Source organism: Myotis myotis, unplaced genomic scaffold (assembly GCF_014108235.1).
Source record: "Myotis myotis isolate mMyoMyo1 unplaced genomic scaffold, mMyoMyo1.p scaffold_m19_p_2, whole genome shotgun sequence".
In the NCBI taxonomy this organism is placed as follows: Eukaryota; Metazoa; Chordata; class Mammalia; order Chiroptera; family Vespertilionidae; genus Myotis; species Myotis myotis.
Genome location: NW_023416324.1, coordinates 18,251,477 through 18,275,954, shown reverse-complemented (window position 1 = coordinate 18,275,954; position 24,478 = coordinate 18,251,477). Strand labels below are relative to the sequence as shown.

At 59.5% G+C, this 24,478-nt stretch overlaps 1 protein-coding gene across 1 annotated transcript in view; it reads left to right on the top strand.

The window, feature by feature from the left end:
- Positions 1 to 2,209: 2,209 nt before the first annotated feature.
- SDC3 (syndecan 3) overlaps positions 2,210 to 24,478 on the top strand; it is a 39,118-nt gene continuing 16,849 nt past the window's right edge. Inside the window, exon 1 of the mRNA XM_036347149.1 lies at positions 2,210 to 2,347. Within this exon, the coding sequence (XP_036203042.1) occupies positions 2,210 to 2,347 (138 nt within the window). The remainder of the gene's footprint in view (positions 2,348 to 24,478) is intronic.

The following is a 24,478-nucleotide window of genomic DNA, read 5'->3' as shown; positions in this document are numbered from 1 at the left end:
AACTTCCCAAAGTCCTTCCTGACGCCGAGCTGACAAGTGGCTCTAACACTGCCCTTTGGGAGCCCCTTGGAGCCAGCCTGTTCCTGGGGCCGGGGCAGCCCCTCTAGGAGGTGACTATTCCGACACCCAGGTCCCTTCCTGTATAAGCATCACCCCAGCCACCTGTATTGAACCCCCAGGACAATGGCAGGGAGGAGCTCATTTAAACTTCACAACCTGGCTCCTGGCCCCGGGCTGCACTCAGTTGATGTTGGAGAGGGAATGAAGGAATCCCCTGTGTTCAGTATGCTCACATTACAGCTGGGAAACAGGCTCGGAGAGCTATTCACCCACTGTCACCAGCACGTAACTGGCCCAACTGGGGCTTGAACCCAGGTGTTCGCCCAACGCCGCGTCAGAGCTCTTCAGCTCCAAGCCGTGCTGTCTCAGCCAGATCCCCACACACTGGGCCTCTCTCGGCCCATCTCCCCAAGGTGCCCGTGGGCCAGAATCCTAAAGGGACCTGGGAATGGGAGTTCCAGAGGCTGAGACCTCAGAAATCCTAGGGGATTTTAAATCTGCGCTGGAAGGTTTCCCTCCCTTCCCCTCCAGGATCTCTCCGCCACAGGGTCGTTGGCTTGGCCATACGTAGCCTTTCAGGACGTGGCTCTCACTCCCGCTCAGGGAGCACCTCCTCCTTCAGCTCCCTTTGTCTTCTGGTCCTCCTTCCGAGGGCCTCGTAGGATAAATCCGGGTCCCCTGGCGCCCCCATATCTTGGCTGGCGCCCCAGAGTCTGTTCCTCCGGGCCCACCCTAGCCCACTCCGCTCTCGGCTCCATTCGTCCTGGTTTCAGTTCCCTTTTCCTCAGGGGAATTGTTCCAGATTCAGCTCAGTCCAGCTCCTACTTCCTGCAGGCAGGCCCTGCGCTGGGTGCCCGGACACGGGGCCGTCCTTAGCGAACAACCTCCTGCTCGGGGCCTCAGTTTCCCATCAAGGAGGTGGAGATACCGGCTTCACCTATTTCACGGGGCTGCTGAAAGAATTAGATAACCCACCCACGGCCTTCGGGGCCACACCTGGCACATAGTCAGGGCTTAAAAAACACTCCTGCCTTCTCCTCCCTAAACACCTGGGTGGAGGGAGCTCCGACGAATGGGAAACACATTCATTGATTCAACACATTTGTGTTGAGCGCCCACTATGTGCCAGTCTCTGAGCCGGTATTGGGGACACAGCAGCAAACAAGGTGACCCCACCCCCTGCCCTCCTGGATTAGGTACCAGTTAGTGGTGGGAGACCCCAGCGAGTAAGTGAAGTGCATAGTAGGCCAGATGGGGGTAAGTGCACGACGGCCACGCCACCCAGGGACACATTCTTACACCTCCTGCCCTGGAGGGCGGGTCTCCATTCTACCCCAGGAATCTGAGGCTCAGAGAGGAGGGGCCCCTTCCATGGTCTGCCCAGCTTTTCCTCTGCAGACCCAGGGACGGGGCCCAGAAGTCCGCACCCCGCAGGTGCGGAGGGGAGCCGGAGGCCCAGAGAGGGTGGCCCCTGACCCGAGGTCACCCAGCGCATCCGCGTCTTGGAGACGTCAATGTCCAGTGGGCCTGGTGGCCAGGCTTTGGGGTGCGATTGTCCGGGAAGAGCTATGCCACCGAAGCCGTAGGGGGTGGATAGCGATGGTCACGCGAAGGCCACCCATGTCCTCAGACGCTCAGAGGAGGCAGGCCCGCCGTTCCCCCGCCCCGCACCCCACGCGGGACCCTCCCTTCCCTCACGACCGAGGGACCCGGTTCTCCAGGCCGGGCTCAGCGAGACGGGGTCCGCGTCCCAGGCCCCGGGCGCACAGCAGCCGGCGGGGCCCCGCCTCCCGCTGCCCCACTGCGGCGGGACGGCCGGTGCCAGGGCGCGGGGTGCGGACCGGCGCGCGGGCTCCGGGCGGGGAGCTGGGCGCGCGGCGGGGGCGCGGGGGCGGGGATCCCGGGCTGGGGGCGCGCGGCCCCGCCCCGCCCTCCTCCCGCCCCGCCCGCGCTGGGGGCGGCCCGGCGGCGGCGCACGCTTCCTGCGGGCGCGGCGGCTGTGGGCGCGGAGCCGCGAGGCGGAGCCGGGCCGCCGAGCCGGAGCCCCGAGCGAGCCGCGCGTCGGTCCAGCCGCCGGGCCGCGCCGCCGCCGAGCAGCCGCCCCGCGCGCCGCGCCTCGCGAACAAAGGCGCCCGCCGCCGCCGCCGCCATGAAGCCGGGGCCACCGCGCCGCGCCGGGGCCGCCCGCGGGGCAGGCGCTGCGACCGGGGCTGCGGCCGGGCCCGGGGCCCGCGGGCTGCTGCCGCCGCTGCTGCTGCTGCTGCTGCTGGCCGGGCGCGCCGCGGGGGTGAGTGACGCGCGCCGGGACCGGCCGGGACCCCCTCGCCGCCCCCCCGGCCCCCTCCCCCACTGCGGCCCGCGCCCCTCCCGGGGAGCGCCCCCGGGGGCACCGGGGGGGACGGCCGCCCCCCGCGCCGGCCGCCTGTGGGGCTCGTTCCCCGTCCTGATGGGACCCTCCGCAGAGCGAGGCCCGGCGGGAACCCGCCTTCCCGGTGAGGGCGCGGGGAGGCCTGACGGCGGGCCGGGGGCGCCGGGCGCGTGGCCAGGGCTGGGTGTGTCTCGGGTCTGGAGTCAGCGTGGATGTCGCTCGTGGGTGTGTCCGGCCGCGGCCACTTTCAGGCATGGGGTCTGCTCCCCATCCCGGGGGAGGGGGGTGTGTGTGTGCATTTGGTTCCTCCCAGGGTAGCTTTGGGGAGGGCAGTGGGGGCCCAGAGAAACGGAGGGTGGAGGGTGACTTGTGTGAAGGTGACCCGAGGGGGTGAGTGAGGTGTGTCCCCAACCCGGGGAAGGGTGCTGGGCCCTGTGGTGTGTGGGGGGGTGAAAGGGGTGGGGAGGGCCAGCATGTCCTACCTGTGTGTTCGGAGGTGTGAGGGTGACCGTGGTGCATGGCGCGTACAGTGACGGGGCTGGTGACTGCTGGCTGTGGCTGTGTGTGCTGCAGGGGTGAGTGTGGGGAGACCTCCGTGGTGGGTGTGTGCTTGCACCCAGGGGAGAGGGTGCCTCTGTGCATGCAGGTGCTGGGCGGCTGCACCTGGGGCGTGCACGCCTGAGGGGGCGGTGTGTGCAGGTAGAGGTGAGTGCGCATGTAGGAGGTGACTCCTGAGTGTCCCTTCCAGTGACCAGGCAGCAGCAGCAGCAGCAGCAGCAGCTGTGGGGGGTGGAGCTCTGTCCTGGCTCCAACAGGGGGAGCGGGAGGAGGAGAGTATAGGGAGCAAGGGCCTCCTCCCTCTTTTGGGGAACTCAGGTTCCAAGTGAATCCCGCGTGGGCACATGTCCGAAGCCTGGCTGGGAATGAGCTGGGGGGTTCTGGGCCCATTCTCCTCGGTTCCTCCAGGAACTCGGCCCAGACCTCTCAGGGTCCCTCTCAGCGCGCCCACTTACCCCTGCAGGTCTCCTTGAGCCTCAGCCAACCAGCCCATAACCTGCAGGAGGACAGGCAGGGCTCAGGCTGCCTCTTGGACAGATGGGCTCCTCACCAGCCTTCCCCACCTGGGGGCTTCGAGCCAGGGGGAGGGAGTGTTCAGTGCCAGGGGAAGTACCTGCAGGGTGGCCGGATGCTTCAGCCCCAGTGCTCCCCCGGGGGGGGGGGGGTGCGGAGAGGGTGGGGTGCGGAGAGGCCGTCCCTCGGAGGGACAGAATGACCCAGCCAGCCTAGCAGCAGGGTCACTTGCGTAGCTGCGCTTTGGGAAGGCCACACAACCTTGGGTTCAGCTGATCACACAATGCGACCCATCTCCTCCTGCCACTGCCCCTGGCTCATGATCTGACCTTAGACAAATCCTCTCACCTCTCAGAGCCTCTCTTTTCCCCTCTGTGAAATGGGGCTGATAACACCCCTCGAAGGTTAAATGAGAGGATGTGTGCTTTCATACGCAGAAGGAGCTCAGTACATGCTTGGTGTGCTCATGAGTGAAAGGGGCTCAGGACAAAATGCTTTAGACCCGGAGGTGCAGCAGGAATCTCAAGCTGTGTGACCTGGGCAAGCCCCATCCCTCGATGAACAACTGCTCCTTGTTCATCAACTAAAGCCAAGAACTCATTCCCCAGGAGGTGGTGGAAGGAATTGGTCCGAGAGTGTGCCAGGTGCCAGGCCCCCGTGCAGTGCGGGCTCAGTGAGGCAGGGGGCCCCTGGATCTGAGGGTGAAGTAGAGGGGGTGGTTCAGACACAGCGCTGGTGGCAGAGAAAGCAAAACCTTGGGACTTTGGGTCTGGAGGCCCATATGGCTGGGCTTGACTTGAAGGAGAGGAGGGGTGAGGCTCCAGATGAGGGGGGCGGGGATGGGTGGTGGCGGGGAGGAGGTGAGACTCTCCCCAGGCCTCACACCTTCCCTGGGGGTCCGGCTGTGGAGGAGGGGTATCACCTCATCTGCCTGGGAGGCAGAGGGTTAATGGGCGGTGCCCAGTTGCCAGGGATGCCACAGCAGAGGAAAAGGGTGATGCCTGCAGGAGGAGGGGCTGAGTTAGACCAGCAGAGCCCCAACTGGGATGGCTCCAGGAGAGGCCTCCATGGCGGGGTCCTCTAAGGAGATCATCGGGGTGGGAAGTGGCTGACTCAGAGGGACAAGATGGCCCCTAGATCTGCCCACCAGCTTGAAAGGGAGAGAGAGAGAGAGAGAGAGAGAGAGAGAGAGAGAGAGAGAGAGAGTGTGTGTGTGGCTTCCAGAGTGACCTCAGTGGGAATAGCAGATCTCATTCATGCTGCAGATGGTGATGAGTTGACGTGTGTGTGTGTGTGTGTGTGTGTGTGTGTGTGTGTGTCCTGGCATCTGCTTTGGGGAGTCCTCTCTTCTGAGAGACCAGGTGACTATCACTCTGAGGGACATCTGCCTTCAGGGCCACCTCAGCTGCTGTCCTTAAGTCACCACCCAGAAAGGCATGGAGTGTGGGGATCCTGGAAATGTGAGCTTTTAGAAGCTCAGGGCTGGCAGGGATTTTAGGGGCCCCTGAGTCTTGCTTGAATACTCCCAGTGATGGAGTTCACTACTCTGTGGCTGTGTGACCTCGTGAAAGTTCCCTAACCTCTCTGTGCCTTCGTTTCCACCTCTGTAAAATGGGGAGACTCCGAGCATGAAAGGAGTTCATATGTAAAGCTCGTAGCACAATGCCTGGCACATACCAAGCACTCAGCCAATGTTGATTCTTGTTCTTTTACAAGGTTGCCATTCTGTGGTTGGGAAGGTGGTGGGGTGGGGAGTGAGGGACCATGAGGATGGGAATTCCGTGGGGCCTGGTGGTTCGGCTCCTTCCTCACCCGACTGTGTCAGTCATCCAGGAGCTCCCACCATCTCCCCTCCAGCTACTCCAGTGGACTCTGAACGCTGGGTTCCTTGGGTAAGACTGTTCTCACTGTAAAAACGAAAAGCCAGGGACCCCTGTGCCAGGGCCGGACACAGGGACACCACAGGGCCGGGTGCTGTTAGCGCCCAGTTGGCAGGGGCTCTGGGGACAGACACCTGCTGTGCGATTTTGGGTCAGTGATTTCTATTTCAACTTCCTCATGTGTAAAATGGGGACAGTGACAGTGCCAGCCTCGCAGAGATGTGATGGGAAAATGAGCGCCTTGAGTAACTGAGTACACCTGCATGCGGTGAGCTCTCAGGGCCTTTCCAGGAGGGAGCCCGGGGGTCAGGGAGGGCGTCCAGAGGGGGAGGGAGAGGGGGACGGCGTTCGGAGGAGGAGGAGGAGGGCTCACCATGTGATGTGAGCATGCCGTAGCACGCCTGGACCCTTGGCTTTCTTACCTGTCAACTGGGGACAAATACTTGACTTACAGGACTGAACTGGGGTTACCACAGCCTGACGGTGTAGCTGGGATTGGACTGCCTCCGGCTGCGAATCCAGCGCGATTCTGGGTCCTGTGTTGGGGTTTGGTGCGGGCTGAGCCCTGCTGGAGAAGAGAGTTTGGCCTTTTGAAAACAAGTGGCTGCTTCCACCTCACGGACTGGGGCTTGGGGTCCTTGGGGCCCGGGCAGCTCTGGCTTGGGCTCTGGGTGATGCTAGAGCAGCAGTGGGGTGGGTGAGGGCACCCTGAAGGGAGGAGAAGGGTAAGATTGAGCTTCCCCCAGAAGCCGGGTCGGCACAGGCCTCCCCCGTCCCTCCCATGGGAGCTGGGACCTTCCTCCTGAGCTGCTGGGGGAGAGGGAGGGGTCCTTCTAGAAGGGGCTGCAAAGCATTCCTGAAGGCTGGCTGTGGACGGACGTGGGGAGGTCTCCACCTCCCTGGCCTCTGAGGGCTGAATAGTAGAACCTGCATTTATTTAATCCTCATGGTGATCGTTGGAGGTAGGCGTTACTAGAACCCCCATTTTACAGAGGAGGAGACTGAGGCATGGAGGTTGACTGCTTCAAGGTTGCACAGCTGGAAAGGGGCAGAGCTGGGTTGAGCTCGGGCCTGGCAAGCTGATAGGACTGGGCTGCCTCTCCTCTTGTTGTGTGATCTTGGGCAAGTTATTTCACCTCTGGGACCTTCCTACCCCCAGATTATGACCATGTTACTCCTGTTTCATAACTGGCTGTTTTTTGCCAGGCTCTGGGCCAGGTGTGTCCCATGTATTTTCTCATTTAATTCTCACCTTAGCCTGGGAGGTGGGTGATGCTCAGTGGGGGAAAGGGCTTGCCCAGGGCCTCCACCCCTCACAGGGCTCTGTCACCTGTTAAATGGGCTGCTGTGAGCACCACTGTGGGGTGGAGCCAGGAGAGCTCTCTTTGTAACTTGTGCAGGCTGTCCACAAAAGGCGGGCGGGAGGGGACCTCATGTCTGGGCCATGTGATCATGGTGCAGGCGACGGGAATATCTAGAACAGAGGATGAGAGGGCTCTGCAAAGCCACCATTCCCCCTAGACACACCGTGGCTGCCCAGTGATGGGGCTCACTCTCTGCCTCGTGGCCAGGCCTGCCTTTAATCCCCTCTGGTCCTTAGGACGTTGTGTGGAGCTCCCGTCTACATCCCTGCAGCCCCATCCTGAGTCCTGGCCCCACTGCACCTAAGGTTCTCGCTGGCCCGAGTGACTGAGGCTCAGAGAGGAGGAGTGACTTGGTGGGAGTCACACAGCCGCCAGGAGAAGAGTCAGAATGCTTTCCTGATAGACCATGAGCTCCCAGGGCAGCCTCTGTGGCTGCCTTGTTCTTTGCTGAACCCCCAAGGCCAACTTTGTGTCCCGCCCAGAATTCAGTGGTTTGAATGAATGAAAGAGGGAATGAATGAAGGCAGGCAGGCAGCCAGGAGTAGGAGCTTTGGAGCCCGGGCTGGGGCTTTGTGTTCTCTCCCGCGGAGGTGGGTTGGGGGGACGGGAGCAGGCTGGCAAAATCCTGCTGGGTCCAAGGCATGTACCTGTGGGCTGGGAGGGGCCGGGGGGGGGGGGCCCCGCACGGGCGAGCCTGCGGTCTGAGTGCCGAGACTTGCCTTCCCACGTCTGGGTGGGACAGAGGCACTGTGGCTCTGGGCTCCCGCCCAGCTGCTCGGAGCCTTATGATTCTGTGTCTGGGGAGGGGGGCAGGGGGGCCAGAGGCAGGAGCTCTCCCAAGTCCCACCCCCTTGTTCCCACTCATCCCAACTCTCACCCCAGGAGGGAGCAGGGTCTGGGCTGGTCCTCGACCACCTGGCTTGGCTTGCTGTTCCCGCTCATGGTCCCCCACATCCTGGGAACATCGGGCCAGAGCCGGGCAACTATTGTTGACTGACACCCCTTCTTCCCCCTTCCCTTGGCTCCCAGCCTCCCAAGATTCCAGGGGGCCGGGTAGCCTTCACTTCCGGCCCTCTCACTCCAGAGCAGGCCCTGGCCAGAGGGATGGCCGCTCCCCTCCCCCACTGACCAGGCCTATTCTCAGCGCCAAACAGGAAGCTGTGATTACAGGGGAGTCTGAGCGGCAATGGCTGAGGGCCCAGCTGGGGGATGGGGGTGGGGGCGGCCTTGGACAAATGCTCCGGCCCCTTCCCTACCTGGCTGCTGAGAGTGGAGGGCACAGTGGGCCTTTTATACCAGCTGGAGAGGCTTCTACAACATCCGTGCCCCAGCTGGCTGAGGTCTGCCTTCCCACCACTGGGTCCCTAGGCCTTGGTGCTGTCTGTTTTGAAGGGGCAGGCACCCTAGAGCCAGCTGGACTAGGGTTGAAATCCAATTCCAATTCTGCCCATTTTCTTGCTGTGTGACCTTGGTGAGTGCACTTAACCTCTCTGAGCCTCAGTCTCCACTTTTTTTAAAATGAGCCAAGAGTACCTCTGCCTCAGTTATTTGGGAATGAACAACATGAAATGATAAAGTGCCCATTTCTCCCACTTACCTGCTTCCGTTTTGCTCTTTTCCTGTCCCTCTCGGTCTCACCTGAGGAATTGCTTTTGGGGGTGGGGATAAGGTTTTCCTTTGGAGAGTGGGAACCAAGTTTGAATGATCACGATGACCCAGAGCAGAACCCTGGGGGTGGGGGCCACCCGACGAGGGAGAGAGAACTTGGGCCAGGACTTCCAGGTGGAGCCGGCAGGGTTGGGGCCAGATTAGCGGAGGCACCTTCCAGGCCCTTGGGGTGCTGAGTTCACGGGCAGTGGGTTCTCCGGAGCTGTTGGCAGCCTGCAGTCCAGTCTGGAGCCAAAGGATTGGGCTGGGCCACGCCTTAGGTTCTTCCAGCCTGGACTCCAGAGACACCATGCTGTTTGCAGCATTAGCCCGGGACCCGGAGACACCAGGCTTCTTTTATTGTCTGCCCTGCTGGAAGCATCTGGGCTGTGCTCCATTCACCACACCTGCCCTGCTCTGAGCAGGTGACTGTGATGTTTGCATAGGAGCTCAGAGGTGGGAGACAGCCAGCCCCACAGCCTGCCCTCCCACGGACGGAGTCCTGAAGCCCGGAGATGGCATGGGTCTTGCCCAAGGACTGGCCTGGTCCGCCAGCCTTAGGGGATCGCACTGAGCCTTCAGCCACTCGAACGCTGGTGGCATTCCCCTCACTTCGAAGGCTTGGAGATGTGCCACCACCTGCCAGAGCTCGCGTGGCCAGGTACCGGTGGAGCGGGGGTTCAGTTGCCCCTTCACCTAATCTGGACTCTGTCTGTCCCATCGCTGACCTTGTCATCACACCCCCTTTGTAAGATTGGAGTCACTCAAGGAATTGGGCGGGAGCAGCGGGGAAGTTAATTAGAGGGAAGGGGGGAATGGAGCCAATGAGGAAGGTGAGGACTCAGCCTCCGCTGTCCTTGGGGTTGAACTTTATGCGCCCAAACTGCAGGGGGCAGGGGCTGAGGGATGTAGGTGTTCTAGTCTGATTAGATGGAGCTCCTTGTCCTTCAGCCCCCTTAGTGCTGGCTGTTGAGGCTGTGGGTTTGGCCTGCTCTCTCGCCTTCGCCCTCGGGCAGCGGCCTCCTGTTGTGCCGCATAGGGTGACCTCAGGCTGTTTCACAAAATGAGGCAAGGGGCCACCTTCCCGTTGGGGAGTCCACCTGAGCCAAATGTCCTCTGCTGGCCTGTCACCCTTCAGGGCGGGCGTTTTCTAAGATGGGGGCGGGGCAAGAGCGATATGCTGATGAGGGCCTTCGTCCTGCTGCTGGGATGGGCCGTGGACTTGCTTTCCATGGGGTCAGCCTCAGCCCAAGGCCTCCTAGAGCTCTCTGTACCCCCTGCATTGCCAATCAGGCCCTCCCCAGTCCCGTCCCCCCTTCCCAGTCCTGGTCACCAGCCCAGACTTTAATAAGAGTAATTTAGAATCAATCGCCAGCGGGATCTGGGCAGTCTAATTGCAGCAAACTGATTGCCAATTTGACTGTGGGCACCAGGGCGGCTCGTTAGGCCAGTCGCCCTCCCTGGGCTGGGGCCTGGGGGGCTGTGTGTGGGGCTGAGCAGGCAAGGGTCCTGCAGGGCTGGGGGCTGTTACAGTGGGAGCCGGGGAAAGATAGTCTTGCTTCTTGGGGTGTCTGGCAGGACCCATAAACTGCCACCCTCTCCAGGGCCCATGGCTGGGGTGTAGGTAACTGTGTCTATCTCTACCCTTCACCCCTCCCCCCTCCCCAGGTTTGCTGCCACCTCCTCATGTCCAGGCTGGTTTGATGGCGGGTGGGAATGTCTGCAGCTGAATTCTACCTGGTTTCTGCCCTCCAGATACTCCCTGTGTTGGGGAAGTAGGCACAGATGGTGACAACAATGACGGTGGTGATGGCCAATCCTTAGAGAGTGCATGCTACATACCAGGCAGTTCTATGTGCTTAACATGTGCTATCTCAGTTCTCACCATGACCCCACGAGGTGGGCACTGGCACCCCACTTTACAGCTGGGGACCCCGAGGCCCGAGAGGCTAAGCAACACGCCCAGGGTGAGGTCGTTAGCGAGCAACGGTCTGCCCTTCCCGAGATGCCATGTTGTTTGGGGGCCTGTCTTTTGCTTGGCTGATTCATCCATTCTGCAAACACTTATTGAGCACCAGCTGTATGCCAGGCCCTGTGCTGGGGGCTGTGGGTATGCAGCTTATTGTAGGCGTGTCCTGCGTCTTGTCAGTGAGCCTTGCTTGAGGGGTGTGTGAGGTTTCAGGGGGAGGATTGGAGAGAGCAGGGAGGGAAGGCCTGCCTCCCGCTCCGAGACAGATTCGAATCCCAGCTCTGCAGAGTGACCGTGGGCAGCCTTGGCCCCTCTGAGCCTCTACTTCTGCGTTTGCAAAGTGGGGAGATCAGACTGGGCGACCCAGGGACCCTTCCAGTCTTTGCATTTGAGAACCTACCAGAAACACCCGAGGCCGAGAGGGCAGGGCCTGAGTGGAGGCCCCGGGGGGAGGGCGAGCAGGCTGCAGGGCACGGGGAGGATGGGAGGCCTGTCTGGTTCCTCCTGGGCCAGGGTGGGGTTCCCTCTCCCTGCCCATCACGCTGAGCACCACTTCTCTTCCCAGCCTCTGAGACGTGATCAGTCAAATTCAGCCGACTGGGCTGGGCGTGAGTCTGGTTTCCTGGGCAGAGCGGGAGCACTGGGGAGGGAACCCAGGACCGGGGGCCTTATCCCTACTCTGCTGCTGACCTGCCAGTCACTTTAGCCGCTGTTTGCTGATGCCCCTCTATGCCTGGCCGGTGCTGAGCACCTGGAACCTGGTACCCGGTCTCAGGAAGCTCCCAGTGAGGTGAGGGAGCCAGCACAGCACCTGAGAGGGGCTGAGGACATGCGTGGGGGCACTGAGAGGCTGGTTTTGGCTCTGGAAAATCAGGGAGGGTTCCATGGAGGAGGCGTCTTTTGTACCAGGCCTTAAAGAATGGCAGCACGTTGATAGGCAGAGGGACCAGGGTGCCCAGAGGCTCAGAGATGGGAAAGGTGATGCTATATTAGGGAAATGGTGTGGTTAAAAGTAGCAGTTCCCAGCCGGGAGGTGAGGTGGGCCGTGAATGAAGGTGGGAACGTATCTCCCTTTGGGGTGAAGGGGCTGGTGCTGTAGGGGGCACAGTGTGAGTGAGAGTGTGTTGTTTCTTAGTTTAACAGACACTCACTGGGCGCCTGGCACCGTGCCACGGGGTGTTCGGGGGCTAAACCCCACGGGGCCTCGGCATGAAAGACCCCAGTGGCTCACAGGATGGGCGTTCGAGTCCACACCAAGGCTTTGGGTTCCCTCCTGCAGGTAGAGAACGTCAGTCTATAAAATGGGCGCAGCCCTGCTGCCCTGTGGGCCTAGCATGGGATGCCCACAAGAACATGGGAACAATAATATTAACATTGAAGTATGCCTGTTGAGTGCCTGCCACATGCAAGATACTCCGCCACATGTCTGACATATAAAAACGCAGTCCTTACAACAGCCTCAGGAAGGAGGCACCGTTATCTTGATTTTCCTAAAAAAGACATTGGAGCACAGAGAGGTTAAGTAACTTGTCCCAGGTCACGGAGCTCGTACGCGGCACACTCTCCAGGACTTGAACCCAAGCGGTTTGCCTTGGGGTCTAACCTGGTTGGTGCACAAGAGCTGCTCCACGCTGCCTCGCGTATTGCAAACTGTAAAGTGTGGTCCCTTAGGAGGGTGAGTTTAAGGCCAGTCAGGTCTCGCTCGGTCCCTGACCCCAGCAAGGAAAGCCCTGCCCGGGAATCCGGAGGGGGAGGCAGGAGAGAAGGGATGTGAGGGTTCTGTTCCATTGCTCCTTGGTGTCTGGCTCCCCAAGGGTTACATCCTCATCTCCTTGGAGCCCTCCCTTGGATATATTGTTGCAGCAGCTACTCCCCCAATTACATCATCGCCCATGTCAGCCCTCACACATGTTATTTTGCTTCATTTCCCCAAATTCTGACATTGCTTCGTTGTATCCCTTTGTGCACGCTTTTGCACACCCTCAATCTTCTTGACTCCGAGTTCTCCCCTTTGTCACACCTGGTCCTTCTCCCCTCCCCCTGCTCCCGTGATCCCCAAGCTTTCGGAAGAGGAAGGAGCCTGGAGGTGGCTGCAGGGAGCCATGGGTTCGAGGGGCGCGGCCTTCCTGCCTCCTTCAGTCGAGGGTGGACCGGGACCTTTTGGACATCCCGGGAGCTTGTGGAGGCGCAGGCTTGGTTACAAGAGACCTTCGCCCTAACCGGTTTGGCTCACTGGATAGAGCGTCAGCCTGCGGACTCAAGGGTCCCGGGTTCAATTCCTGTCAAAGGCATGTACCTTGGTTGCAGGCACATACCCAGTAGGGAGTGTGCAGGAGGCAGCTGATCGATGTTTCTCTCTCATCGATGTTTCTAACTCTAACCCTCTCCCTTCCTCTCTGTAAGAAATCAATAAAATATATTAAAAAAAAAGAGAGACCTTCCCCCTCTGCCCACCACCTCCTTCCCCACTGCAAACCTACTCACTTCCTCCTCCTCTGTCTGCTCTCTGCACCCCCACTTCTCACCCTCTTTTCTTCTTCTTCCTCCTGCCCTGGTCCCCAGAGGCCTCTGCCTCCCTCCCCTCCCTCCCTGGCTGGAACCTCTCCTCTCCCTGTGGCCGCTCAGTGGGGCCAGGCCCTGAGGAGTCCTGGGGACCTGGGGCGTAGAGGGCTGAGGGGGTGGTGGGTCAGGGCTGGAGAACCTCTCATTCCCCGCTCCCCCCCAGAAGTGTGGTTCCGAGAACTCCGAGCCACAGGAAATCGGCCGCTCACCTTGCAGTTCACACGAAGACACAGCCTAGGGCGGAGCTTGGCTGCGCAGGGTTCCCCAGGGGTGAGCAGCAGAGCGGTCCCCCCACAGCTGTGGTCCCCGGTGCCTCTGGGAGCTGAGCCCTGGCTTGGCTGAATCCTGTTCTCCTGTGAGGAAGTGGGGCTTTTGGGGATGATCTCAGATTCCGAAGAAGGAGTTCCACGAGTCCCCAAAACTGCTGTCTCCGCTTTCTCAGCTGTAGGGGGCTTGGCCCCAGCAGGTAGGTGGCCAGGGGTATTGGCCGCTCCTGGGAGGATAGTGGAGGGAGTTGGGAGACACCCCCCTACCTCAGGGGAGTCGAGGCACATGTAGAAGTGTGCACCCCTGCAGACCATTTGTGTACGTGAAGTAACACGCAGTCCTGAGCACACACCCTTGTCCTGTGCACACGCGTGGAGACACAGACCCACACACATACCTGCACACAGAGACAGGGAAATACACCCCCCAAGCACACGTACCTCTCACAGAGATGGAGCCCGCACACTCACCTACACACAGAGACAGGGAAATACACCCCCCAAGCACACGTACCTCTCACAGAGATGGAGCCTGCGCACTCACCTGCACACACCCAGGCCCTCCCAGTGCACACGTACCTCTCACACAGATGGAGCCTGCGCACTCACCTGCACACACCCAGGCCCACCCCGAGCACACGTACCTCTCACACAGATGGAGCCCGCACACTCACCTGCACACACCCAGGCCCACCCCGAGCACACGTACCTCTCACACAGATGGAGCCCGCACACTCACCTGCACACACCCAGGCCCACCCCGAGCACATGTACCTCTCACACAGATGGAGCCCGCACACTCACCTGCACACACCCAGGCCCACCCGAGCACACTACCTCTCACACAGATGGAGCCTGCGCACTCACCTGCACACACCCAGGCCCACCCAGTGCACACGTACCTCTCACAGAGATGGAGCCTGCGCACTCACCTGCACACACCCAGGCCCACCCAGTGCACACGTACCTCTCACACAGATGGAGCCCGCACACTCACCTGCACACACCCAGGCCCACCCAGGCATCTGAGCCACCTGAAAACCCACAGGGGTACACACACAGATGTATCTGCACGCATGCCCTGAAACACCCCTGGATGTGCTTGCACGGGTGTACCTGCGTGTACACACCCACAACCCCCCTCCCACCCCTAAACACACATCTGGGACTCTAAGCTACCAAGAATGTGTCCGTCCTTAATCCCAGCTCTTAATCCTTGAATCCAGGGAGCCCAGGCCAGAGGGGCAGTTGATCATCTGCCTCCTCAGCAGTGATTAAGCGGGGGCGGGGTGCAGAGGGCCTCAGGGCCTTGTCTTCTGCCTGACCTCCAGGCACACTGCAGATTTCACCCCTGGGGGTGCAGATGTGCTGGGGAGCAGGAGGAGGTGTGGTGTGTCCCTGAGGGAAGTGACAGCAGGGTCAGAGAGGCCAGGGGAGGCGGCCCCTTCATTGAACCACCTGCCTGATACGCCCCTCGAGTCAGTCTTAAGCACACTGCTTCCTGCAGACTCTGATATCTGGGAGCCTGCTCTTGGCCAGAGCATTTCTGGACCAAGTGGGAGGATGAGGCCGGACCCCAGGATGCTGTCTTTGGGGCCTTGAGCAGGGAGGGGGCGTCACTGGCGCAAGGTTGGGATGGGAAGCTGCCCGGAGGCAGTGAGGCCTGAGCTGGGTCTGGGAGGCGTCCGCGCCTGGGCATCGGGAAGTACACAGGCACTGCCCGTGTGCCTGTGAGGAGTGGCTGTGAGGGACGGTGCAGAGCGGGTGGTCTGGGCATCAGCCCCACTGGAGCTCTGACTGCCACCTCCGCTGTCCCCTGGGTGGCCTTGGGCAGCTCACCGCACTCGTGTCCCCTCTGTAAAGCTGAATGGTGGCCATTTTGCTCCGGGTCATTGCAAGCATCAGGGCTCACTTGGCCAGGGCCCAGCGTGTGCAGTGCCCAGAGCTGGTGCCAGTCCTGATAAGAATGGGGTCCGTGGAAATGAGAGCCTGTGTCGCCACAGAGCTGACTGTCACCACCTGTCCTTGTCCTGGGGTTTGGGGAAGACGACTGGGCTCCACGAACAGCTCCTTGCTGATGGCCAACTCTGAGGCCGGCTTCTCCAATCCAGGTTCGTCTCCCCCCAGGCACTGGGCTGGACCGTTTAGGGCTCATGCATCTAGGCCTCCCTGGGGTCCTGCTCTGGCCGGGGCTGGCCCTGGCCCTGATAGAGTTTCCTGCAGGGAGCGAGGCAAGCTGGTGTGATTGGGGCTCTGATGGTAGGAGCCCAGGGCTGTGGCCTCTGACCTTTGACCCTGCTTGTGGGGTCAGGTGATGGGTGGGCTGAGACCTGAAGGAGGGTTTGGTTAGGGAGGCCACGTTTGAGTGACATGTGCTGAGAAGTGGGCATGCCTGGTGCCTGGGTTGCAGGGCACATGGGGCCAGACACTCAGGGTCCCTAATTCCTTATGGGCGTTTGGACTCCTCTGTCTGAGCTCACTGGGAGGGGCTCTGTGGAAAGACATGGGCTGGCTGGAGCCACAGGAGGCTGGCGGTGATGTTGGGGAGAGGACGTGGGGCTGGGGGGCTGGAGGGACCTTGTGGCATTCTCCGCTTCCCTCCTCAAGACCCTTTGTGGCCTCACCCTGCAGTCTGCTCTGTAAGGCTGTGAGGTCACCTCTTCCCCTTGTTTTAATCAAATCCTCACCCAAGGATATGTTTATTGATTTGAGAGAGAGGGGGAGAGAGGGAGGGGAGGAAAGAGAGAGAGAGAGAAACATGGATGTGAGAGAAACATCAATCAGTTGCCTCCTGCATGCACCCTGACCAGGAATTGAGCCCACAACCTTTTGATATAGGAAGCTAGAGGCCTGGTGCATGAAATTTGTGCACAGGTAGGGTCCCTAGGCCTGACTGATCATCAGGGCCTATCAGGTTCCCCGCCTCCCGGCCTCCCTGCCTCCTCCTTCCCTTGCTCCCTCAGTGTCCCCACTGCTGCTGCTGGTTGCCTGCCATGTTCTGCGCTGCGCCCTGGTGGTCAGCACACGTCATAGCGAGTGATTGAACTCCCGGTTAAACTCCCGAGGGGACAATTTGCATATTAGCCTTTTATTATATAGGATGATGCTCCAACCAACTGAGCCGCCTGGTTAGGGCCACCTCTTCCCCTCTTAGTGACTAGGGACAGGGACTTGAGCCAGAGCCAGGATGGGAAGGTCACCAAGGTAGTGGGCTGGAGGCAGGGGACTGAGGGGCACAGGCTTCTTACCTGAGTTTGTTCTAGTTGGGGTTTGTGGGGACTGAACACCTGCCAGACAGAGGCTGGCCCAGGCGTCAAGGACAGACGGGCCTCTGAACAGGGAATTGGGAGCGGAAACCAGCCACGGGCTTGGCGGCTGCCAGCTGGGCTGGGCGGAGGCTGGTGCCCAGGAGCCAAGTGGCAGCGGGACAGGGAATGAGGGGCGGCCCCAGAGACGTGTCTGTCCTCACGGCCGCCCTAGACAGCCACAGGGGCGGGGGACAGGTAGACTCGTCTAATTCAGATGTCCCTGGCAGGGACGTATCCTCATGCCTCTTCCTGAGGGAGCCAGGGGCCAGCCCCAGGGCCAGAGGGCCAGGGTGGGGGCATTTGAGGACCTCAGAGAGTGGGAGCGGGGACACTGGGTGTGGGAGTGGAGATGGCAGCCGGCCTGAGTTCAGAGTGGCCGCCCTTCGCTTGGGTTATTCTGGGCCGAGCCTGCCCTCTTCCTGTGGTCCCACCTGACAAAGTGGCGTTTGACAAACACAGAGGAGGGTGCTGTGCTGGCCGCTCCCACCTGTGGTCTGCAGGGCCAGTGTTTGCCCTTCGGACGTGGGAGCTGGGGAGGCTTCCCTGGGCCTTGGATGGGGGAGACTCAGATGGGAGAGGAGGTGAGCAGGGATAAGGTTCACCTCCGCTCCCACATGAATATTTGAGCCCAAGCTCTGCTGTGTGACCCTGGGCAACACTCTTGCCCTCTCTGAACCTGAATCTCACATTCATTCTTATTTTTTTTTCTAAACAAAAGCTTTATTGAGATTTAACTCACATGCCATGCAGTTCACCCATCTAACGCATATGATTTAGCCTATTTTATAGAGTTGTACAAACCACCATCAATTTTTAAAAAATATGTTTTTATTGATTTCAGAGAGGAAGGTAGAGGGAAAGAGAGATAGAAATATCAATGATGAGAGAGAATCATTGATTGGCTGCCTCCTGCATGCCCCCTACTGGGGATCGAGCCTGCAACCTGGGCATGTGTCCTGACCGGGAATCGAACCGGGATCTCCTAGTTTCCATAGGTCAACGCTCAACCACTGAGCCATGCCGGCCAGGTCACCATCAGTTTTATATATTTTTATCACCCTCCTCCCCCCACAAAAAAACCAAAACCCTACACCTACTAGCAGTCACTCCCACTTCTCCCCAGTGCCCCAGCCCTAGGCAGTCGCTAACTTGCTTTCTCTGTGGCTTTGCCGATCTTGGACATTGTGCATAAATGGGAACATGTAATATGTGGTCCTGTTGTGACTGGCTTCTTCACTGAACATAATGCTCAAGGCTCCCCATCGGGCGGCACTTGGCTCCTTTTGAAAAGCACCCCATTGCCTGGGCAGCCCACCTTCGGTTTATCCCTCAGCTGATGAGCATGGGGGTTGTTTGCACCTTGGGCCGTCATGAATAATACTGCTATTTTAAAGAATGTGTGGACATATGTTTCCAGTTCCCTTGGAGAGAGAGATACCTCAGGAGTGGGATTGCTGGATCGTGTGGTGACTGTGTTTAGGCTTTTGAGGAACCGCCAGACTGTTTTCCAACGCGACTGCACCATTTTCCGTCCCCACGGGCGGTGGCTGAGGGCTCCGATTGCTCCCCAGCCTTGCCAGCACTTCTGACTTTCTGTATATTCATTCTCGCTTCCACTCATCCTTCAGGAGGTATTTATAGGGCGTCTATATTTGACAAGGCCCTGCCTGGCTCCCAGGATTCAGGGGATGAGGGTGAGGGATTGGGCCTCAGCCCGTCCCCTCCCTTTCCTGACCCAACCTGCCTCACAGAGTGTCACCTGGGCTGGAGGTGGCCCAGGCAGGTCTCTGGGGGCGATGCCCGTTTTCCCCAGTTTTTTTTGGTCTGATTCCATGCTCTGCGTCTGTTCCCCACTTGGGCAATGGTGGTGGTGGTCCTGGAGGCCCTGGAGCAGCTCAGAAGCCCGTGGGACAGCCCGGGGTCGGGGTGGGGAGTCACATCTCCACACGTGTTAGTTCGTGCTGGTCATAAATAACCTAACAACCAGGAGGGTGAGGGGGACCACAGCCCCGCCGCTCAGGGGCTGGACGCACACACGCACGCAGGTGGGAATGTGGTAGGAGTGTGTGTGCGTGTGGTGTGACCTCGGGGTGAGGCTGGCATGTGCCTGGGAGGCTTTGGGGAGGATGTCAGAGCCACGCAGTGTCCCAGCACAGCTGGAAGGGCTGGGCGTGGCTTGGGCAGACTCCAGCAGGGCTGTTCCGTTTCCTGGAGGTGGGCTGGGGTCAGCTTAGTGGAACCCAGGGCTGGTGCGGTCCCTGGAGCCCCCTCACCTGGCTCCGGATAGCCTCCAGGGTCCTTTTGCCCTTGGGGCTGGCCTTCCCTCAGTCCTGTGGGTGTGGGAGCCGGACGCATGGCCTGGGGCTCCTATCTGCTCTCTTAGCCTCTCCCCCCCCACAGGCCCCACACCCACCGGCCTTGCCCCCATCACCCCCATCCTGATTCTCACGCTAGTGTCTCTGTGACCTTCAACAAGCTTCCTGGCCTCTCTAAGTCTATGAGTAAGGAGTCCATTTCACCTGGCTCCATCGGTAAGGCGCCTGGCGCTTAGTAGGTTCTCAGTAAATACTTTCTACCCAGCCCAAGTCTGTTTATAAAGTGGCCAGAATTGTAGGTTGTACAGGGAGCCTGCTAATCTGCGTGTTTTGCATATAATTTGCATAGTTGTTTTATGAAAAACTATGTTGGCATCGGTCTCAATTTCTCTTTCCTCCTCCCAGCTCAGTTGGAGTCCTCCTGTTGAATTTTGGAGGCACCAGAGAGAACCTTTGCCCAAAGCCCCTGGTTTTACACATGGGGAGACGGACCAGAGGACAGGGCGCTGCCCAGAATTGCAGTGACTGGGGGCAGGAAGTGGGTGATGGGGTTCTAGAGGGGGTGATCCCACTCATAGTATTCATTGAGCAAATATCGATGGGGGTCGACTACATCCTAGAAATATCCTGGGCACTCAGGACATAGGCGTGGCCTCGGCAGGCCCAGCCACTCCTCCCAGGAGCCGTTGGAGGGGGAGACAGACATTAGACAAGTAAATAAACAAGCTAATTCCAGGCGGTGGTGAGCTCTGAGGCAGCCCTGGTGTTGACAGTGACGGGGTGTGTGGGTCACTCGGGTGGATCTGGTGTCAGGCAGGAAGGTGAGCTTTGAGTAGCAGCACTGTGTCATGTCCTGGCACCTACTAAGTGCAGTACCTGCTCTGCACCTCACAGCTGGCACCCCCATGTGCTGGGAGTCATTGTCCCCATTTTGTCAGAGGGCACACTGAGGCCCCGCCCAGCGAGCTGAGGGACGCTACCCAGCTCTCTGGGGCGAGGAGGGGGAATATCTAACCCCACATGGGGTGTTCCTAGGAGGCTTATGGGCCCCAGGAATGGGTGGGTCCTTGCCCGCTTGTTGGCGGGAATGGTTGCAGAGCCTGGAGGCTCAATCCTAGTCACCTGCTGGTTGGTCATGGCGTGCTGGGTGGGGCTGCCCACCTGAGCAGGCCACCTGTCATGGGAGCAGGGGTTTCCCTCCCTGTCTGCTCATTCCCAGACATTCAGTCAGTCTGCCTGTGTGTCTCTGTGCAGGGCCCTGGTGCAGGGAGAGGAGGGGCTACTTGCCTCACCCTTGGGGAGCTTTCTGGAGGGGAATGTTGGTGAGGGCTGAGAGTGGGTGTGCACTGCAGTACAGACAACATGGTCTTTAGGGTACAACTGACCCAGGGTTCCAGTATGGCCCCACTGCTGGGTGGCTTTGGGCCAGTTGCTTTACCTCTCTGAACTCTGTGAAATGGGCATAGCAGTCCCTCGTGGTAAGAGAAATGAGGCGATGCACATATGAAGAGCCTGGCACACAGTGAATGCTCCCGTGTGCCGGCTGTAACTGTTGCATGGGAAGGGATGGAATGGCCCAGGCCTCCTCTGGCTAAAAGTCCCGTGAAATGAGGGTTGTATCGCCACCTGGGAGCCTGCATGCATTCTCAGGGGTTCGGGACTCTACTGAGCACAGGATCTGGTGTCAGTGAGGCCAGGGTTCAGGTCCTGCTGTTGCCCCACTACAGATGGGGACAGTACTTGCTTCCCAGGGGGTGGAGTGGGTTCAGTGAGACACGGTGGAAAGGGCCCACGTGTGTGAGGGGAGCACAGTTGGTGGCTCCTCTTCCCCCAGCAAAGGACAGCACAGTGGAGGTAGAGTCCCCAAGAAGGGACCCCGAACTCAGACTGGGCAGGTGGTTGGTGTGGGGAGGCCTCGCAGAGGAGGTGCTATTGGAGCTGACTGAGCGCATTCCTGTCTTGTTGATTGTGGGACTCCGAGTGTCCAGAATAGTGCCTGACACAGAGTAGGTGCTTATAAATACTGCTTGCACTGAGTAGGTGCTGGCCAGCAGAGATAGGGAAGGGTGTTTCAGGGAGCAGGAACAGACGTGGGGAGCCTGAAAGTGCCTGCATTCCCAGAACCATAAAGGGTTTAGTGTGGGAGGAGCATGGGGGGTGGGCAGCCCGGGAGGAGGCAGCTGAGTCTGGACTGGGCTTCAGTGGGTGGTCCTGCGCTCAGGCACGAGCTTGGGGACAGGAACAAATGGGCAGTGTGAGTCAGGGTGGCCAAGCGGGGGACGCGAGAGGGCAGGTGGCTGGGAAGTGATGGAGCCGTGAGTGGGGGGGGCGGTCCCAGCCCTGGGCTGAGGAGAGGGCTGGTTTTCCCAGGGCCAGCCATAGGTGACAGTGTGAGCTCTGGGTGGCCAGCCAGCACCCTGACCAGGACTGGCAGGGATGGCAGGGCCAGGAACTGGGCTGACGGGAGAAGATGGCAGGCGGGCGAGGCGTCTAGTGCTGCGGGCCAACGTGGCCGCCCGCCACGTCGATGCCAGGGAGGGGGCAGCTAGGCCCTGCCAAGCAGCCCGTCTGCGGTGAGGCACAGCCCACAGCCCTGGCCGCGGGGCTGCCAGCTCCCTCACAGGCTCCTGTGTTGTTTCCTTTCTGCCGGTTCCTCCGTTTGCTCCCAAGTTCCCCCAGGAGCAGCCCCAACAGGGTCTCGGCAGAATGAAGGGGGCAGGGCGCTTGGCAGACGGGAGGGTGGCAGAGGTGGGCCTCGGAAAGGCAGTGTCTTCCTGTACTAACAGCACTCGGAGTTCATGTGGAAAATTGGGCAAGAACACAGGCCCTGAGGAAAAAACGAAAAGCCGTCTGCAGCCCCACTGCCCAGAGAGAGCCGCTGGGAGCCGCTGGGAGAACTCAGCGTTGAGACATGCACATTGGCAGTGAGTTCAGTAAAGCAGGATCAAGTTCTTTATATATTCGTTGCAGCGTACTTTTCAAAACTTGGTGACAATAGTATTACTAGCCAGCGCTTACTGTGCAGCTCATTAACGTGGGGGCTCCTGGGGTCTTTTGCATTGAACCCCACAAGGTGGTGGTTGTTACCTTCGTTTACTGGGCAAACCCGGCTGAGAGGTTAGGGTTAGGGTTAGCCCAGGCCGCCAGGTGTGGGGAGACACAACATCTGCAGGACACTCCGACAGCCCTGCTGGGCTGCCTCCTGACAGCCCGGGCATGCAGATCCGTGTCCTTAATTATCCTTTGAAATGAGTAAAGAATAGAAGCCTCCGTTATGCATATAGGCCTTTGAAAGACCCGGTTCAACAGTATGGATTGTGAAAACCCCGTTCTTGACAGCTGCGTAATATTCCAGGGCAGGCTTGGCCCTGACTGATTTAACTAGGCCCCTCTTGTTGGGAATGTCGGTTTTTCCCACGGAGGGCTGACTTTTTATTTGTTTATTTTGAAAAAAATATTTTTATTGATTTCAGAGAAGAAGGGAGAGGGATAGAGAGGTAGAAACATCAACGATGAGCGAGAATCATTGATTGGCTGCCTCCCTCGGGTCCCACACTGGGGATCGAGCCCGCAACCCGGGCATGTGCCCTGACTGGGAATTGAACTGTGACCTCCTGGCTTATAGGTCGACGCTCAACCACTGAGCCACGCCGGCCCAGCAGGTTGGCTTTTTATATGTCCAGCGTGTCAGGATCAGAAAGGCCCTTAGAGCATCCAGCTCGACTGTTCATTTTACAGATGGGGCAACGGGAGTGCTGAGAGGGGAGAAGGGGACTTGTCGGGTCCCAGAGGCTGTGGCCTCCTGAGCTGGGACGTTACCTGCTCTCCTGTCTGGCCCAGGGTGGGCATGGATGAGGGCAGTGCCCGTGGGGAAGGGGTGTTCTGAGAGGGTGGTGGGAGCATGGGGTGGGTAGTGGAGAGAGTGGTGGAGCAGACGGGCTGGAGCTGGTGGTGGAATTGGGGCGTGGGGTGTGGAGGCCTCTGTGGCCAGGATGTCCTCAGTTGGCTGAGATGAGATGGGCCCAAAGGGGTGTTTCCTGTCCTCAGAGCTGCCCTGGAGGGGGTGGGGATAGGGAATCAGAGTGGTGGGAGGGTGTGTCAGTGACAATGTGCACCTGGGCTTTTAAAAGAATATATATATTGATAGAGAGAGGAAGGGAGAGGGAGAGAGAGTGGAACATCGATGTGAGAGCGAAACATAGATCAGCTGCCTCCTGCATGTCCACCACCAGGGATCCAGCCCACAACCTGGGTGTGTATCCTGCCCAGGAATCCAACCGGCAACCTTTCGGTGCACGGGAGGATGCCGAACCAATGGAGCCACAGTGGCCAGGGCTGATCTTTTTCTGGCGGGATGGTCTGTCAGGTTCAGCCTGGGTCTTCTCTACAACCCCTCCCCCACTCCCCCAGGCCCTTCTGCTCTCTGGGACCTGGGTTCTGTGGCCCCTTCCCCAGCAGATGCAGTCTTCCCTCCCCTCGCCCCCTCCAGCAGCAAGTGAATGCGGTGGAAGCTGGGTTCCCAGCCAGGGCAGCTGTGGCCGGGCTGGGGGTGGAGACAGAGGCTTCCCCTGCCCGGGCCAGGCTCTGCATTGTGTAGCACCCTTGGCTGTCCCACTGCCCAGAGCCTGGCCCAGGCCCACATTCCTGCGGTGACGCTCTGGGTCTCCGGGTTGGAGCTGCTGAGCGTGAGGGGCACTGAGTTCTCACAGCACTGAGGGCTTTTGGGGTCGGGGACGGGGGCTGGCGGGAGGAAGCCTATAGGGACCCACAGGTCTCTGCACGGACCACCTGCTTCCAGGAGCTGGTGGTGAGGTCACCGCGTGTCTTTGGACAGATCACTTTACCTCTCTGAGTGCTGCTTCGTGTGGTAATTTCCCACCCTGCCCCTCTTTCCCCTCTTGGGGGCCTCAGTTTCCACATCTGTGAAATGGGAGAATTACACTCAGTGATCATTCAGGCCTTATGGTTTAGCCTTAAGGTGAGCCCTGAGGTGGGAAGCGTGCGGTGGAGATACCAACCGACGGGCAGCAGCACATTATCTGGTGCATCGTCTCACTTGATTCTCACAGCTGCTCTGTGGAGTATGAGCTATTATTGTCCCCATTTAACCAAATGGAGGCCCAGAGAGGTTAAATAACTTGCTCAGAGTCACCCAGCAAATAAGTAGAGTTGAACTTGAACCCAAGACTGAATCTAAAGCTGGGATCCCAACCCCTGCTCACACTCCTCTAGTCACCAGAAGAGTCGTGCCCGCGTCTGGCTTATGCAGGGAGGGAAGCTTGCGCAGAATTAATCATACGCGGTTTTATTCTAAGCGTTTGCAGCATGATTAGCACAGCACAGGGTGCTGGCTCCCGGCGGCCTGCCAGCTGACCTAATTTGTGCGTCTGTGTCTGTGTCTGTAACTCACCCTTTCTCCTCATTCACCCTCTCTTTTTCTCTCTCTGCACCCTCCCCTGCTGGATGGCCGCGGCAATGCCTCTTAACCTCTCTGGGCGTTTATACCCTCATCTGTAGTGTAAATGAGGTAAAGTCTTCAGAATGATACTGATAGAAATATTAACATATCTAACAATAATCACAGCTACACTTATTTGTTCAGTTCTAGATGTGGGGTCCTGTGCTCAGCCCATTACCTGCATGATCTTACTTGATTCTCCTGGCAACT